The sequence below is a fragment of the Zootoca vivipara genome, chromosome 1 (assembly GCF_963506605.1).
Source record: "Zootoca vivipara chromosome 1, rZooViv1.1, whole genome shotgun sequence".
Classification (NCBI taxonomy): domain Eukaryota; kingdom Metazoa; phylum Chordata; class Lepidosauria; order Squamata; family Lacertidae; genus Zootoca; species Zootoca vivipara.
Genome location: NC_083276.1, coordinates 115,739,206 through 115,758,095, shown reverse-complemented (window position 1 = coordinate 115,758,095; position 18,890 = coordinate 115,739,206). Strand labels below are relative to the sequence as shown.

General features: G+C 44.3%; 1 protein-coding gene across 2 annotated transcripts; it reads right to left on the bottom strand.

Annotated features, from left to right (window-relative positions):
• Positions 1–3,933: 3,933 nt before the first annotated feature.
• Positions 3,934–18,890, bottom strand: CHRNA1 (cholinergic receptor nicotinic alpha 1 subunit). 2 transcript variants are annotated; one of them, XM_060281000.1, is made up of 9 exons: positions 18,671–18,890; positions 16,660–16,739; positions 15,577–15,621; positions 14,692–14,801; positions 13,417–13,612; positions 11,400–11,637; positions 9,773–9,996; positions 6,781–7,020; positions 3,934–5,105 (listed from the first exon to the last, which is right to left on the bottom strand). In XM_060281000.1, exons 1-9 carry the CDS (start codon positions 18,711–18,713, stop codon positions 4,974–4,976), a joined length of 1,308 nt encoding a protein of 435 aa, XP_060136983.1. In that variant the 5' UTR covers positions 18,714–18,890; the 3' UTR covers positions 3,934–4,973. The 2 variants fall into 2 exon arrangements, with proteins under 2 accessions (XP_060136983.1, XP_034990859.1); XM_035134968.2 differs by having other exon boundaries at positions 16,594–16,739; positions 18,671–18,888.

Below are 18,890 nucleotides of genomic sequence, written 5' to 3'. Positions count from 1 at the left end.
GAAGCATTTCTTTATTTCAGTGTATTATAAAAATATACTTTGTATTGGGTACTTATCTTTGGATAAGTATCAATAAATATAGATTTTCTTTAAATAAAGGAGTGGTGTGAGTGCACTGGGCGTAGAATAAATGGCAGTCTTCACACAGCCTAAGAATAGGATGCAAATGATTTGAGATCTTCTTTCTCAGAAAGTCTGAAATCCTATGTTCTCTTAGAAATCCCACTGAACTCAGCAAATCTCACTTCTTAGTAAACATAACACAGGACTGAACTGCACACATGCACTGGAAGAAAGCAATCCAAAGTCCCCGTCCAATGCAAATTATTCGCCTCCCTTGATTGTCAAAGATCAAGATTGCAACCCAGAAACCACAGACACTGTCCAAATCAGTTGAGGCTCTCCATGTTGTCAGGATCTGTGGATGGTAGCCAGCCGGAGGCTAGTGTCCCATATGATAATAATGAACTCATTCTCTGAGCGTGGATCCTTATTTAGCAAAAATGAACTATCCAACAACACAAGAGGGAAGTATCATCAGACTTGGGGGAAATCCCAAGGTTTACAGAAGTAGATTTTTTTAAAGGGGAAAAAAACCTCTAAGGCAGTGAGGGTTGATGAATAAGGGTGAATGGGGTTCTCTCCCACCAACCTTAGTCAGTTGTTAGCCAGCCCCCATCTGCGTGCCTTCTCACTTACACCAGAGATAGCGCTATCTGTCAGATTCCTCCTCCTTAATCTGTGACATGTAGAACTCAGCAGGGAGGAAGAGGCATAGCTGCTAAGTTCTCCCTTTTTTTAAGGGAAATTCCCTTATGCTGAATAGGCTTCCTCGCGAGAAAAGGGAAAACTTGGCAGCTATGGGAAGAGGATGGGGACAACTAGAATCAGTTGGCTCCGGCTTTCAGCTCTGGCGCCACCTACTGTTGGGCTCCCTGCTTTCCACCCTACTCCTAATGGGCGTCAGCCACCAGTGCTCTAAGAGGGAGAGGACCCAGCAAACCCCCCCAATGAGGACTTTTCAGTGGCCAGGGAATGGTGATTGCTGGAGTGAGCAGGGGTGAGTGGAATAGGATGAGGGAGGAGGGCTGTAACTGAGTGCTCTGAAAGAAGGCATGTCTGCCTGGCTCCCTGAACAGGAACACTGTATATTGCAGTGCTTTGTTGAAGGTCCCACTTGTGCAAATATATTTCTCAGGCGCTTCATACCTTGCTTACTTACAGTTTGGACTTACAGTTTGGACTTACAGTTTGGACTGGAGAGCCTTTGTCCCTGCTCACCGCAGCATGCAATCTTTCCTGAAGCATCAGACACCTCTGGGCATTGATGAAGGTGGACATTTCTTTTGTACTGAGAGCTTCCTTGAGCAAAGCACACACAAAACAGAAACCATTTTTATGCCAGTTTTTTTTTCCTGGTAGGAATGAGAGTATAGGTGGGGGAAGATGCTATTTGAAAAATGCGGCTCTGATTCTCTGCCATGACTTTTTAAGGACATGTGTCAGTGGCTCTTTGCAACAGCTAAAGGGAACACTTGTGTTCCAAAATGGGCAATAAAGTTTTGACAAAGGGGAGTTATTTTTTAAAAGGCCCTGATGTTGACATAGGAAAGGCCGAACAGCAGTGCGAACAAATAAATGTTGTTGTTTGTTGTTTAGTCATTTAGTCGTGTCCGACTCTTCGTGACCCCATGGACCATAGCACGCCAGGCACTCCTGTCTTCCACTGCCTCCCGTAGTTTGGTCAAACTCATGTTCGTAGCTTCGAGAACACTGTCCAACCATCTTGTCCTCTGTCGTCCCCTTCTCCTAGTGCCCTCAATCTTTCCCAACATCAGGGTCTTTTCCAAGGATTCTTCTCTTCTCATGAGGTGGCCAAAGTATTGGAGCCTCAGCTTCACGATCTGTCCTTCCAGGGAGCACTCAGGGCTGATTTCCTTAAGAATGGATAGGTTTGATCTTCTAGCAGTCCATGGGACTCTCAAGAGTCTCCTCCAGCACCATAATTCAAAAGCATCAATTCTTCGGCGATCAGCCTTCTTTATGGTCCAGCTCTCACTTCCATACATCACTACTGGGAAAACCATAGCTTTAACTATACGGACCTTTGTCGGCAAGTTGATGTCTCTGCTTTTTAAGATGCTGTCTAGGTTTGTCATTGCTTTTCTCCCAAGAAGCAGGCGTCTTTTAATTTCGTGACTGCTGTCACCATCTGCAGTGATCAAGGAGCCCAAGAAAGTAAAATCTCTCACTGCCTCCATTTCTTCCCCTTCTATTTGCCAGGAGGTGATGGGACCAGTGGCCATGATCTTGGTTTTTTTGATGTTGAGCTTCAGACCATATTTTGCGCTCTCCTCTTTCACCCTCATTAAAAGGTTCTTTAATTCCTCCTCACTTTCTGCCATCAAGGTTGTGTCATCTGCATATCTGAGGTTGTTGATATTTCTTCCGGCAATCTTAATTCCTGCTTGGGATTCATCTAGTCCAGCCTTTCGCATGATGAATTCTGCATATAAGTTAAATAAGCAGGGAGACAATATACAACCTTGTCGTACTCCTTTCCCAATTTTGAACCAATCAGTTGTTCCATATCCAGGAAAGGCCGAACAGCAGTGTGAACAAATAAATACATATCTGAATTTATTTGGAAGTTTCTATCCTGTAGCATGGCAGAACTGTGTTCACAGGCTGCATATAAATCTTATTATCTTCCATGGTAACTTAAACCATAAAATAGAGGGGGCGAGGAATATATAAACTGAAGGCATGAACCCAATTTTGGTTCTGACAAGTTTTCCCAGCTGGATAAATCGGTCTTTAACACAAGTGTCCACATGCTAGGGTTTTAGTCTTGTTTGGAATGCAGGGGCGAAACTGGGCTATATTTCACCCAGGTCAAAGACCCGGTTTGGCGCGCACGCACCCACACCCACACCCACACACCCATTTGTGTACACACAAATGTGTACACACACAGAGGCCAGGAGTCTCAATTGCGCTCCTCTGGAGGCTTCATCCGGAACAAAAAACACACAACATGGCTAGACCCCCATCCCCAATAGCTATGGCACTACAAAATGAATATTGTGGTGGGGGCGGGGTTGTGTGTGAGGTCAGCTAGGCTAAAAGATAGTGGCTAGCCTGAGGTCACCCAGCTGGGATTTGAATCTGAATCTGAATCTGAAAAGTGTAGCTAAACAGCTCTCTTTCTTTGTCAATTAGTTCAAAACCTTGTTCTGGAATAGGAGTCGGCTAACTTTTCATCATGCCACTGATTTTACTGCTCCCATCATTATAGAAAGTCTGTGTTAAAAGCCAGGGGGACACATACAGTACACCTGCAGAAATACTGTATTTCCACCACAGGAGGGAGCCTGTGACTCACAAATTCGACTGCAACCGGCATTTGCTTGAAGCGGGGGAGGGGGGGTGAACATTTTTTTTTGGTTGGGTAAAAATTAAAATCTGAAACATTTAAATTCTTATTTTATACAGTGCCCTAAACTGGGTGCTTGCATGCTCTCAACACACATTCTCCAAAATTCTAGTGAGAGCAACCACTAGTCAGAGGGGCAAGTCCCATAGAATTCAATGGTACTTACCATAGAATTCAATGGTGCTGACTTCTGAATAGACCCATGTAGGATTGCACAGGATGTAACAGTTTTGCCTGTGTGGCTTTTTAGGGCATGCATGTGAAATTGCTACATTTAGAATTGCAGTCAACTGGCCTGCTTATGTCATATCCGAGCGTGTGTACAGGAGACCATCTAAGTACTCCTTTGCCTGCTAGCTTTATCCCTGACTGTGAGAATAATGCTAAGAGGATCAAGCAAACTGTTAGTATTGCTGGCAACTGAAAAAATAAATCCTAAAGCAGAACTGAGATCTGGGTGGTGGTTTTTTAAAAGAAAGAAAGAAAAGAAAACGAAGTATATTACAGAAGCACATTTAATTAAAAGTAAGTGCTCAGAAGGGGCTTCTGAATATTTCTGAGTAAACATGGTTTTGATAGGCCTGTAAGCAAAAATCACAGATGAGGAAAGAGAGTAGAAAACAGCTTGGATGACTGTGACTATTTTCTCTTCTTCTGCCCGGGCCACTTGCAGCAGAGTGTTGGAGATTCAGATCACAGATGGGCTCAGTCAAGTTTCTCTGACAGAGCCATTTGGAACATATCTATTTATTCAAAAAAGCAGTAAGGAATGGGAAGTGAGAAGATTGTGGGTTGATGACTTGATGAAGACATGATTGCCAATGGGCTGGAGACATGGCTTGGGATGGTGTTGAGTATTTGCACCCTTGATTGCCAGTGATTAGGGACGACCAATGCGGTAGGCATTGAGATGAATCATTGGTGTACACAGCATCAAGGCTGTTTTTCTTAAATACCCGAAACAGACCAACGTCCTAGGCTCCTTGACCTGGCGATTTGAACAATAAGAGCTTCTGACCAAGCTGCTTAGATGTGACAGAAGCCATGCCGGTTGACATTAAAGACACCAGTTATATATCAATCCAGAGCTTTTAGCAGAATCACGCTTTCTGGAGCCTGAAATTGGCGGTTCGAAAGATGTTATCCAGTCATCCCCAAACTGCGGTCCTCCAGATGTTTTGGCCTACAACTCCCATGATCCCTAGCTAACAGGACCAGTGGTCAAGGATGATGGGAATTGTAGTCCAAAACATCTGGAGGGCCGAAGTTTGGGGATGCCTGATGTTATCCCTCCATTTAGCCCCGTTTAGGCAGAGACAGAGTAACAACACATTAAAGATATAGGCTTGGATTTTAAGATAAGCGAAGTTAAGGAAGTTTCTGGAAGGAAAGGCTAAGGCTCTCTCTTACTGGCTGCAGCTCCCTACCCTACAAGCTTTTTTGAAAGGTTGGAAGGCTCTGCTGAGGGGATGGAAGAATTTCTTAAGTGAGCACATCTTAGGGTCTAAATCAAGCTCTCCCACTTGGTTTTCGCTTTTCAGCCTTGCTGATGTAACTCGATGAGGCGACCGGCAAAGACAGCCAGTGTTCCAATGATGCAAACTAACATGAAGATGCCAAGCAGAAGGTGATCCACCACCATGGCAACAAACTTCCATTCTTCGGCAGCCTGAAGATGGGGAAAAACAAAACAGAAAACAAGACAGGAGGCAGTTAGAATGATATCGGGCCTAGTCATTGTTTGCACTAGGGAATTGGCACGTTGAGGCATTTATGCATCCCTCTCTTGGAGGACAAAAAAATATTATTCTGTATGTTCTCCGTCGCAGGAACAAACTTCAGCATGTAATGCATTCTAGTCAAAAACATGCCCTTGCATCATTGTGTGAATGACCTGAAACAGAGGAGTTTGACTATCAAAAATGTATGTGTGTGATTTGGTGCCATTTTAGTGCACATGACAGAGTATATGCTGCCCCCTGGCTGGAGTTTGATGTACCGTGAATTATTTCGATGAGTCGTTTTGTTAGGCCTTGGGTCGCAAGAGGGAGCCAAATACCATAAAGCAGCGTTTGTCCAAATTGAGGCTGAGTGGAAAAGGAGAAGAAACAACAAAAGAGACCAGTGACAGCTAAGTTTAAGACAGGGATCAACAAACTTTTTCAGTCCACTATACCTCAGACCTTGTGGGGGGCTGGACTATATTTTGGAGGAAAATAATAATGAACGAATTCCTATGCCCCACAAATAACCCAGAGATGCATTTTAAATAAAAGCACACATTCTACTCCTGTAAAAACACCAGGCAGGCCCCACAAATAACCCAGAGATGCATTTTAAATAAAAGCACACATTCTACTCATGTAAAAACATGCTGGTTCATGGACCGTCCGTGGGCCAGATTTAGAAGGCGAGTGAGCTGGATCCTGGATCCGGCCCCCGGGCCTTAGTTTGCCCACCCATGGTTTAAAACAAACTGGCTTGTGGTGGCATCAGCTTTCATGATGCCACAGGATTGATTCCTTGTTACTTTTCTAACGAAAGATGAAGACAGCTCCTGTTGGGGAAACCAGATATTCGGGAAAGGTTTCCGCCGTCAAGGAACAGCATTTTGGTTCCGTATCAGAAGCAGGTGTGTGTCATCATGGAGGCGATTCTGAGCCCAAGGACTCTGAAGCAGAAAGACAAGGGACCTCAGAGACTCCTCTATAGCAGGCCTGAGCCTTGACTTGCGCCAGGCCTCACCTTGCCAGAGATCAGTGCTTGCCTCATAAAAATAGCCAGGAGATTAATAATGTTATCCCTTAAACCAGGGCTAGGAAAACTGGGGACTTGCCAGATGTTGTTGAACTCCACCTCCCAGCTCTCTCCTCCTCAACATCAAACTGTTGCTTGCCTGAATACAGTCTATATTTCGATAACATAGGTTCACTCATTTAAAACAGATTAAATGTTAAATCTGGACTATTTTAAAAGGATACCCTCACAAACCCAAATTTGCAGGAAGTGTGCACTGATTTAGGATTTCATCTTTAATCCTGAAACCACTTTTGCTTGCCCACATGTTCTTTCTTCCCCTCTGCACTTAGGAAGCACTTAGGTTTTAGAGGGGAAAAAACCTCACATGCTGTTGATAACTCTTAGTTATCATTCTTTAACAGGTGTGTTAGAGGCATTAGAGCAGAAATGGGGAAGCTGGGGCCTGCCAGATGTTGTTGGACTACGACTCCCATCATCCCTGAGCATTGGCCAAGCTGGCAGGGGCTGATGGGAGTTGAAGTCTTACAACGTCTGGATGGCGCCACAGATTCCCATCTCCTAAAACAGAAGGAAAAGGTCCTTACATTGTTGGATTCCTGGTCTGACTTCATTGTTTCAGCAATGTATTTGATGCCCTCAATAGCACTTTTCACATCTGGGTTTTTGGTGAGCGACGACTGGAAATTGACAGCAGCTGGACTTTGCTTCCCAGAGATTTCAGAAATATCAATGTCTTCAGTAAAAATCCTTTTCTCCTGCTTGTTTCTGGAAGGCCGTTTCATGGTTGAGAAGAACATGACGTTCGGAATCGTCTCGATAAAAATCTGAAAGAAGTTAATACATATTTATTTTACAGTCAGTGTCTTTAAAAGAAAAAAAATCAGAATGAAAACAAGGGGCAAATATGTTCTCCATCTTGGTCTCAGAATAAAAAGGTTTCCTTTCTGAGGTTTGGGCTTTCTTCTGCTTGTGATGCCTGAGGCCCCAGGAAGCTGTCTGAGTTTTTCAGGTGAACAGATCTTAAGACTCATTTAAGTGAAACCACATACTGTACAGATGAATACTAACCCCAAGTAATGCACCATTATCAAATCAGCATGTGAAATTGGACTCGATCAGCTTAGGAGCCAGATGTTGTTTTTATTATTATCTTATCCGTATTGGGTGGGCCTCCACTGGCCCCAAAAGGGCTTTCCTTCTCCACTCCTTCCCCTAGCCCTGCCGAGGCCTCCAAAAAAACCACACACTGTTGCTGGATGCAGGAGTCACTAGAAACTATGCACAACCAGACTGCCTTCAACTCACACTAGTGTGACCACCTCCCCTTTACAGTGGTACCTCGCTAGACGAATGCCTCGCGGCACGAAAAAATCGCAAGACGAAAACGTTTTGCGATTTTTTGGCAGACTTGCAAGACAAAGTTTTCTATGGCCGTGCCAAGATGAAGCAGGGCGCCACGAGGAGGAGAAAGTCAGACCGAGAGCCCGCCCGCCTCGCGCTTCCGCCGCCGCCATCGCCCAGAGCCCGCCCACCTCGCACTTCTGCCGCTGCCATCGCCCAGAGTCCGCCCGCCTTGCCCGCCACGTGCTTCCGCCATCGCCCGGAGCCCACCTACCTCACGCTTCCGCCGCCGCCATCACCTGGCTTCCGCGGCAGCCGGATCCCCCCTCACTCACCTTAAGCCGCCTGCGCACGAACGGGCTGTCTGTCTGGTTGGGCGTGAGGGTCTGGCTGCTGGGGAAGGAGGGAGGGAGCCGCTCCCTGGCTCTCCTTCTGCTTCCCCCTGAAAAACTTCCGGCCATGGCGGGTGAGTCGGTGCCTTTTTTTTTGCGCTCCCCCCCATAGGAACGCATGAATTAAATTTCAATGCATTCCTATGGGAAACCGCGCTTCGCAACATGAAATTATCGCAACACGAAACGACTCGTGGAACAAATTAATTTCGTCTTGCGAGGTACCACTGTATTCATTTGTGAGCAGTGATGCTACCAGGACAGGACTATAGGGCAGACGCCACCTATTCAGCACAAGAGAGGTATAGCTTAGTTGGTTAGAACATGATGCTGATAACAAGAAGGACGCAGGTTTGATCCCCGTAATGGACAGCTGCATCGCAGGGGGTTGGAATAGATGATCCTCAGGGTCCCTTCCAACTCTATGACTCTATAAAAGCAAGGAGGCCCCCAAATTCACCAGGCCAGGCTTACTACATTTTTAAGCATGTCAAATAATACACATTCCCCCTCTAAAGACCCTGTAAGGCCATTAAGTCCAGGCTAGGCTAAATTTACCTAACTGCACTAGTGAATTCCAGAAGATAATGAAGTCTGAAATGTGGGGGAATGACTGAGTAAGTATTGCAGTCCATAAAGAAATATCAGTTTTTCTGCCTGTTTCTTTCTTTTCCTCTTTTTGGAAAACCTTCCCCAAAATCTTTAAGTTATAATGCATAAATAGGCAATGTTGTCATGCTCTAAATTAGCGGCTGTTTTCGTCCCAGTCTGCTCCCTACTTTAATGAAACACACCCAGTACTAGTATTATGGGAGAGAAAGAGAATTCTCTCTCTCTGTTCTTCCTGTATAGCATACATAATTTAATTGCTTGCCGATCAGAAGGTCGGCGGTTCAAATCCCCGCGACAAGGTGAGCTCCTGTTGCTCGGTCCCAGCTCCTGCCAACCTAGCAGTTCGAAAGCACATCAAAGTGCAAGTAGATAAATAGGTACCGCTCCAGTGGGAAGGTAAATGGCGTTTCCGTGTGCTGCTCTGGTTCGCCAGAAGCAGCTTAGTCATGCTGGCCACATGACCTGGAAGCTGTACGCCGGCTCCCTCAGCCAGTAAAGCAAGATGAGCGCCGCAACCCCAGAGTCGTCCGCGACTGGACTTAATGGTCAGGGGTCCCTTTACCTTTTAAGCTACTGATAGATCACATGTCATACCAACCCTAAAGAGGTCATTTAGTGGCTTTCTCCACTGAAAGAATGAGAGAGGATCTCTTCCCTCTTTCGCCTACCCTTTGCTCCTTAGTTGAGTTTAGCAGCTGTATAAAGCCAAGTTTAGAATATCTATCTGATCCATCTTGCTCCCTTTCCCCCTCATGGTACCTTGGAGACATAAGACAGGGCCATGGGTGAGTTAGGATTTGAACCCAGGTCCAACACTTTGTTGATCTTTATCCTATAAACCAGGGATGGCCCTTCAGATGTTGTTGGAGTGCAACTCCCATCATCCATGACCCCTGGGACCATGCTGGCTAGGGGCTTATGGGAGTTGGAGACTGGAGGGTCTCAGGTTCTCCCCATTTTTGCTATAATCAATGCCACCATGTCCGAGGCAGCAAGCCCAGCCCAGCCTTTTCTCTTAACCCTGTGTTCTGTTCTGATCTTTGCAACTGTTCCAGGGGACACATTTCTGACTATAGCTTAGGGTTGCTATACGTCTGGGATTTTCAGGACATAGCCAGTATTCAGTCCCCTTAAGCAGCGTCCCGGCGAAAATCACTGAAATGTCTGGGGAAAACCCATGTCCAGATTTTCACTTTTTGAAATATGGCAACCCAACTATAGCTTATCTCACCTTCCTCACCCACTGCGGCATAGTGTGAGTACTTGGAGATCGGTGGTGGGTATTGATCACAATGACAGTGATTATGATGGAAGCTATGACAAAGACCATGGTGAACAGCATGTATTTGCCAATCAAGGGCACTGCGCTAGAAGTGGAAGGAATCAGCTCCACAATGACCAGAAGAAACACCGTCAAAGAGAGCAGGACAGAAATGCTCAGTGTCATCTTCTCCCCTGTGACAAAGAGAACGTGAACGTGATTTTTTAAATAACAATTTTTTATTAAAAAAACTTAAACATATTAAACACTCAAACTCATTTTTAGTATTATTTTTTAATTATTTTATTTATAACTTGCAATTTTATACATTTCAGTAATTTTATAATCATTTTAACATTTCAAAACTTGACTCCTTCCCCCCTCTTTCTGCAGTTCCATATTTTTTAAAAAATTATTTTATGCATATCCAAATTAACTTAATATGCTCATTTATTCATCTACTTTAAAGACCGTATAGGCTCTTAAAAAAACCTGGAGGTTATTACAATAATAAGTATAATAAGTTATTACAATAATAAGTATGTCCTTATCTGTTTATACTCAAACTCATTTATAAGAAAATACAAAAAGACAACTGGATAGGAAAAAGAAAAAGACAAAAGAATAGAGAAAGAATAAAGAAAAAAGACCCTTTATCACATTTATGTCGTGAATGTCATATCATTTATGATATGAGGCAGATTTCCCCAGCTCTCATCTGGGTGCTTACTTACCCAGGTAGAAGGCCTTCTTGGTAGTGGCGCCCGCCCTGTGGAACGCCCTCCCATCAGATGTCAAGGAGATAAACTACTACAGTGGTACCTCTGGTTACGAACTTAATTTGTTCTGGAGGTTTGTTCTTATTCTGAAACTGTTCTTAACATGAGGCACCATTAGCGAACGCGCACTTCCTGCTGTGTGCGCACCTCTGGCGCGCGATTTCTGCTTGCATCCCGGGGCAAAGTTCGCATCTGGGAGCAACTACTTCTGGGTTAGCGCAGCTCGTAACCTGACGCGTGTGCAACCAGAAGCGTTCGTATCCAGAGGTACCACTGTATCTGACTTTTAGAAGACACCTGAAGGCAGCCCTGTTTAGGGAAGTTTTTAATGTTTGATGTTTTATCGTGTTTTTAATATTCTGTTGGGAGCCACCCAGAGTGGCTAGGGAAACCCAGTAGATGGTTGGGGTATAAATTATTAATTAATTAATTAATTAATTATTATTAAATTATTTTTCTCCAAGTCTCCCACCCTGAGAGATCCTTCCTACCGTGCCTTATTTTGCAGGGACCTCCCACCTCCAACTGTCCCCTTCCTGTGTGTGCCTATCTATCTATCTATCTATCTATCTATCTATCTATCTATCTATCTATCTATCTATCTATCTACCTGATGTGAATCAGATGGGATAAGAGACAGAGAGAGGCTTTCGCAATGGCCGATAATAGATAAAACTATTTCTCCAACGGGGAAGCCAAATTAAGGGACAAGCTACCATGTAATTTCCTAAGCCGCCATCAAAACAGATGAATCATGAAGGTCGGCCAGAAGAGGGCAGGTTCCTCCTCCTGCCTGTGAGTTGCAGCATCCCACATACCTGAATCTGTAGGCAGGTAAAACACTAATCCGGTTAGGAAAGAGAAGAGGAGGCAAGGGATGATGACATTGACGATGAAGTAGAGAGGCAACCGCTGCAACACAAAGTGATAGGTGATGTCCAGGTAAGGAGTGTCAGGGCAGCAGGCGTAGGTAACCCAGTGCTTCCAGCCTCGGTAATCTTTCATGACCCATTCTCCGCTGGGCATGAAGTTACTCAGATCTGGGCGGTCACTTTCCTGAAAGGAGGATGAATGCCATTAACATAATAACTTGACATTCAAGAAACATTCGGTTCCGTTTAAATACTGTAAAACCAGTATCTCCTTTTGTTGGTGGAGCGGCACCTATTTATCTACTTGTACTTTGACATGCTTTCGAACTGCTAGGTTGGCAGGAGCAGGGACCGAGCAACAGGAGCTCACCCCGTCGCGGGGATTCGAACCGCCGACCTTCTGATCGGCAAGCCCTAGGCCCTGTGGTTTAAACCACAGGTCAAAAGTTCACTGCTCCCACATCCAATCTCCAGAAAGACAGCCCCTTAAAAGGTTTCCAGAACCCAAACTCTGTTCTTTGTGCCTTGGTCAAATGGCACGTCATACAATCTAAGCACATTGCTTCCCCACAGAATCTTGGGGGCTGTAGCATACTCCTCTAGTGGCTATAGCTCCCAGCACCCTTAACAAACTACTGTACAACCCCTAAGCTTCTCTGTGGAAGCCATGCGCTTTGAACACATGGTGTATATAGCAGCTGGAAAAGAGGAAGACCTGCCCTTCCCAAAATCTTTCAGGTACTGTACTGTATTTCCTACTTAAGAAAAATGGAGAGACAGTTAGTTCCCATGGAAACACATCTCCAGGCTATTCACACCCTTTTGCCACATCTGTGGGCCGGCCAGGTATTTCCTCAGAGCAGGCACCCCCAAACTTCGGCCCTCCAGATGTTTTGGCCTACGATTCCCATGATCCCTAGCTAACAGGACCAGTGGTCAGGGAAGATGGGAATTGTAGTCCTAAACATCTGGAGGGCCGGAGTTTGGGGATGCCTGCCTCAGAGCATCCCACATGGTAGCCCTGCTGACAGAAACTGCATAAGAAACCTAAACAATAGGTTTAGAAGTGTTTAAAAGAACACTTGAAAAATAAAGAACCATGCAGCTCATATATCTATTTGCTCCAGAATCCCGCCCCCCCAAAATAAACTCCACACACCAAACAATATACTGCATCATGCAAATATACGAAGGGGTGTGTGTGTATGTGTGTAGGTGGGGCTTGCTATCTCTGGGAGGAGGAGGGTGATTCCTCCCTTGGAGCAGGTGAGGGTTATCTGCCTCATCAGGCCCAGGTGCTGCAATCAGCCTGCAAAGTCCAACAGGGAAGCAGAGCTGAGGGGCTGCGTCTCCTCAGCTCTGCTTCCCTGTTGATGGCCCTCAGCTTGGATGCTCTGGGATCTCTGCGGGAATTTGGACATGTGGATTGTCCCTTGACTGGAGACTTGACCTACTGACTCGTTGCCAGGTAGGCCATGGGTTTGTTTGGGGCACCGAAAGGTTAATTCTGTTGGTATTGAAGTCAGCTAGCTAAGAGAGGTATGGGGTGGACGTGTTTGGTTAGCAACCAGGGAGAGTGGCATGATGGTTTACTGAGGTAACACATATGGAGTTCTGAGGGAGTGCTCCTCTGTACGCTTGGTTGGGTGTCTCCTCGCTATATACAAGGCAGACAAAAACTCCCTGTCCTTTTCTCCTCAGGTTATGTGCTGCTTTTGTTCAGTGTTAGCAGGATTTCTTTTCTCTCTGGGCTTTGTCTGCGTTATTCAAGCAGCTTTGCCAATGAAGGCAAATGACTTTTGACACTGAGGGAAGCTTCAAAAGCCCTTCAAGCACAGGGCTGTCCCCCAAAGTAAGAACACATAGGAACTCTTTTCCAGCATAAGGGCCCCATTCCTCAAAACCAAAACATAAAGGGCTTTTGGACTCTGGTCCTTGTCTCGTATGCCCAGATGTTACCTACCGGAAAGATGGCGACCACTGTGCCATCATATGTCCACGTCCCCAACTTCATACTACAGTTCTGCTCATCAAATGGAAAGTGGGTGACTATAATTTCACAGTAGCTTTTGAAAATGGCTGGAGGAGTCCAAGTGATGTGACCTGTATAGTCTAAGAGTACTTTGGTATCCTGGACGATAGCAAAATCTCCATCTGCACTGTAAAAGGAAAGAGATGAACAGCAGTGCTGTGAATCCTATTCATTTTCACTGGCAAATGAGAGAGATAGCAGCTACCAGCAGTTTGGGGCAGGCTGAGGGTTAATTTGACAGTGGAGTTCTATACAGATATAATATGCAGTTTCCAGTGTTGAGCATGGGCTAACCTGGTCTCAACAACCAAATGCAAAACTACTACTCCATATTGTGTTTCTTGTTTGATCTGAAATAACAGCAAATACAGATGCAAATGTCTTGCATCTGCTTGAAGACATGTTAGAAAAAAACAAAACAACAGAAGTTGGAGACAGGAACTTCCTGTCTGCCCTTTCCAGTTCTTTGGCAAATTTTTCATAGCACATAGGGTTTATATTTCACTTTTTCTTCCCGAAGGAAGCCCAACATAAGAGCAATTCAACCCCCACCAACAAAACGAAACTATCAGAATAATCAGTACAACAAAGCAGGTCAGATTGATACTCATGTCGAAACAATGAACCCATTCATCTGATAAGAATTTATTCAACTACAATTGTCCACCATTTGGCCCTGTTGTGCCCATCTGATGTGCCCATACTTAAGCTTAATTTGTACAATGATGGGTGCTGCATCTCAGGGAGATGATCTTGGTCACTGATGAGCAAACCTGAATATTCTACCTCTATGACCCAAATTTCTTCATCCTCACATGCCTGTTGAATGAGGCAGTTGGAACCTAAGTCATCCCTCAAATGTGCCTGGATGACAGCTTCCGCACTTCCTGACCATTGAATATGCTGGCTGGGACTGGTGGTGCCTTGAATCCGAAAACCTCTGGAAAGTCACAAGTTCCCTAGCTTTGCCCTAGTGTTCCTCTTGCAGACCCTTATCTGCTGGCCAGTAAGTGCCCATGGCAGCCATGGGTAGCATCAGGGATGATGCAAAACAGAGCAGTTCTACTCTTGGCTAAAGTTAGTTGGAGCTACTGGGGGGAAATGCTCTCATCGCAATTACGGTACGTAGTCACATACAGCACTTGGACTCATTCGCAGCCTTGCTATGTGACTGCTGAACAATCAACATGAAAGAACCTTACTTACTTGTTGTACAAAACCAAGTCTGGACGCCAGAGTTCGCTTGAGGTGATGCGAATTTGTTTCACACCACCATAATCTTCTGGCTTCCATTTCAAGTTTACATCTTTCCATTGCTAGAAAATGAATTTAAGAGAGTTTAAAAACAAACACCCCAACAACTCTTTCCTCTAGTGTTGAATGTAAGCTTAAAACAGAGCACTTATTTTGTAGGGTGGAATAATTCTGCAACTTGTTTTGCCCTGTGTTCAAGGTAACTGGAATAATTACTTGAAACTAATATGGCCATTTCCTTTTTGAGAATGAATACCTGTATGTACCCATTATCAGCAATTCTCTGGCCACATTCACCATACATTTAAGGTGCTATGATACCACTTTAACTAGTCGTGTCTTCTCTCAAATAATTTTGGGAGCTGTTGTTTGTTAAGGGTGCCGAGAGTTTTTAAAAGATGCCTACCCCCCCCCCCCCCGGAGATAGAATCCCAAGAGTGCTGTGACAATCAATCCTTCTTCACAAGGAACTCTGGGAACTGCAGGGAGTTCTGTGAGGGAAATGTGTGTGTCTCTTAACAACACTCTCAGCACTCCTGAACTACAGCTCCCGAAATTATTTGGGGGAAGCCATGACTGGTTAATGTGGCATCATAGTGCCTTAAAATGCATGGTGTGAAAATGGTGGCCTCTATAGTTAAAATCAGTGCAGTTCTGAAAGGTTAAGTCTGCCATCTTGATTCAAAATGGAATCCAATTTCATTCCAAAATAGATGAAAACCTTTCCCCATCGTGCAAAACTGGCTTAAGACATCTTAAGAGGTGCCCAAATATATAGCGAACAGACAAGCTTGTTAAATGTACAGTAGATTAATGAAAAGGGTGGGAAAGAATTACCTGTTTTAGACGCACGTTGGTTGCTACAATCTGATTCACTTCATCCTTAAGAGAGCAAAACATTAAGATTAAGGGGCGAGATCTTGGCCAGTAAAATGTACAGTAGAACTTAAATAGCTATCTGCTACAATTCCTGACTTTTCCACCCTATTCCTTTCTCCCCACTATCAAAATGTAGATTGTAAATGCCTGCTTTGCTTTAGTCTGCATACGTGTCGTACTCTTAAAGCATGCAACTGTCCCTGAAGAATTCCAGGAGCTGTTTGTAAAGGGTGCTTGGAACTGTAGCTCTGTGACGGGAAAACTGCAGTTCCCAGAATTACAAGTATTTGCGGGAAGCCACCTGCTTTAAATGTGCTTTCATCGTACACTGATGGCGCTGTATAAGGGCACTTTATTGTGGACTCGGTGCTGCAGAAACACCCTGCAGAAATAACCTACAAGAATGTTAAATTTGGATTATATTGGGGGGTTATATTTTGATGAGGACAATGTTGAGTAGACATCATGGAAAGTTTTCAATGGTTAGCCAAGTTGTCTGTTGGTTAGACCTGCACACATTTCCGCTTGATAACTTTGGGGGCAACTTTGTTGGACAAAACCCAAAGTTACTTGAACTTAATTCTCATTGGAACAGGCCAGGTATTATTTAAGTCACATTGATATCAATGTGATTTAGCCCAGATCCAACCCTACATAAAAATACACATACACACAATCTGCTGCCCAATTAAATGGGTGCACCATTTTAGTGGGTTGAACTGTTTATAACCGACTAATCAATTAAACATTACGCCAGGCACCCCCAAACTGCGGCCCTCCAGATGTTTTGGCCTACAACTCCCATGATCCCTAACTAAGAGGACCAGTGGTCGGGGATGATGGGAATTGTAGTCCAAAAATTGGGAGGGCCGAAGTTTGGGGGTGCCTGCATTACACCCTTAAAATAATTAAAACTGCTGCTTATTGCTACTACAACTAACAATAATAATGGACTAGTTGAAATTTGTACTATACCACATTGATCAACTGGATAAGCTGTAGTCCAACGGTAACATTAACACTTTCACGGTGGTTGCTTACTGGACGAACAACTTTGTTATAATTCTTGAATAAATGCTCAACCAGACGAGTTTCATGATCGGAACCCAGGACCAGAACAACTGCAGGACAATATAGAGCAAGTCTTGTTAATTTGGTGTTGCAAAATTATTATTTCATCCTATTCCTGCAGAAGAGTCTGGAGTTTGGACAGGAAAGCATTGGTCCAGAAAGTCTGATAAAAGTTGGGCAAATCTGCTGGCAAAGCTTCGGCTTACCTTCTTTCGTAAATGAAATTGCTGGCTAAATGACTAATAGATGCATTGTGAATAGCTGAATAGCTCGGAAAAAGCTGGAAACTTCTGTACTGTTGTGTTCTAAATGGGAACATACCTTTTGCCATAAAGTAAACCTGCATTCTGAGATAGCTTTGAAGTAGGGAGAAGGAGGGGTGAGTTGAATTTTGAGGCTTTCTATCTGGGGACGTAGAGATGCCACTCTCCGGAGAAATAGGTGTTCACTGTTAGAGTTTTTAAGCTGTCCTCCTCCACCGATGCCCAATTCACTGACTATGTGACAAAATTGTAAGGTGTCATCGCTCTGTTTTTTATTGCCTGTTTTCCAAGGTTCCAAAGGCAGGTTGCTCCATGTAAACAGTGTGATAATGGGAGGGGGGTGCAGAAGTGAGCAAGGGCCGGTTGATACAACAGTTGTCCTCCTCTGGTGGCAGCAGGCCAGAGGGAAAGAGAAGGAACTGGGGAGGGGCAAGGGAAGCAGGCTGGGGGTAAAGGGGACATTTGGAGAAACAAGAGGGAAGGAGGCTTGTGTGATAGTTTTAGGCCACTAGTGATGTTGGAGGGAGAAAGTTAGAGAGAAGGAGGAGGACTTGAAGAGGGGACAGGTGGTGTGGCTGGAGTTAAAGGAGCCATTTGCAGTGATGTGGAGGAACAAGAGGAGGCACTGGGAGGAAAGAAGGGGAATATGGGTCAGAGGAAGGTTGTGTCTGTGATAATTGGTTTAAGAAAGCTTAAAGAAGTAAATCCAACTTCTTAAACCACTGTTTTGCTTTTTTTTTTTTTTTTTTGCTTTACAAATGTTGTGGAAAGTCAGTGATTTGAAGGAGATAGGGTTATGGTTGTATAAGACCAGACATAGGCAACCTTGGTTCTCCAGTTGTTTTGGAATTACAACTCCCATGATCCCTGACTACTGTTAGCTAGGGATCATGGGAGTTGTAGTTCCAAAACATCTGGAGAGCCAAGGTTGCCTATGCCTGTATAAGACATCTGTCCAATCCTATGCATGCTTACCCCATGATAAATCCCATCAAATTTAGTGAGGATTACTCACAGTTAAGTGTGCACTGGGCAGAAGCTGCAGTTTACCACAAGACCTTTGGTGGAACGTCTACAGATTTTTTTTGAATGAACTAGAATCCCGAGAAGTTTCACCATTCATAAGTTGTTAGTGCTATTTAAAATAGGGACATGGAGGATCCTATTTATGACTGCCAATGCTGCTCTTAAAGAATGCGGATGTGTGTATCTCAGAAAACAAACCATCTCCTATTTCTTCTGCAGACCGGAAAGGTCTAACATTTCAGAGGGTACGTTTAAGACCCATTAACAGTCTTTTGGCAACACATGGAGCTGTCAATCAGCTCTGCTTCCATATCAAACTTCTGTACAAATAGAGGAAAAACATTCACCATATTATATTGTACTTTAAGCTTTATTGTATTTATCTCATGTCCCCACATACATTTTAAAAACATATTTATTATTGTTTTTTGTTTGTTTCTTTACTGAAGCTTATTGTTAGTTTTACCCCTCATATTTCATTCTTTTGTGATTACAGTTTGGGGTTGGGGAAAAGATCTCCAATATATATAAAACTGTGTTCAGCTAAACCTCATCATAAAGTTGTAGGAAGAATCTTATCTTTGTAAACACATGCTCTCTCCGTCTATAAAACACACACACACACACACACACACTCATTGCAATGAGGCAGAAACCCAACCAAAATTATACTGCTGGTTGAAATGATTTACCTGGTCCAAGGAGCAGGAAGATTGGTAGACCGCGGACGTCCATCCCCTTCCCTCTCGTATATAAACACTGGGACTTCCAGAGAGTCCAAGATCTGTTACCGAGTCAAGCTTTGCCGCTTCCAACTAGGGTGTTTAGGAAATGTGACCTCAGAGTTATTGTTTCACAGCACCTGCTTATGGGGATGGCAGCTGAAAGCCGGCAGAACTGTTTGGAAATGGG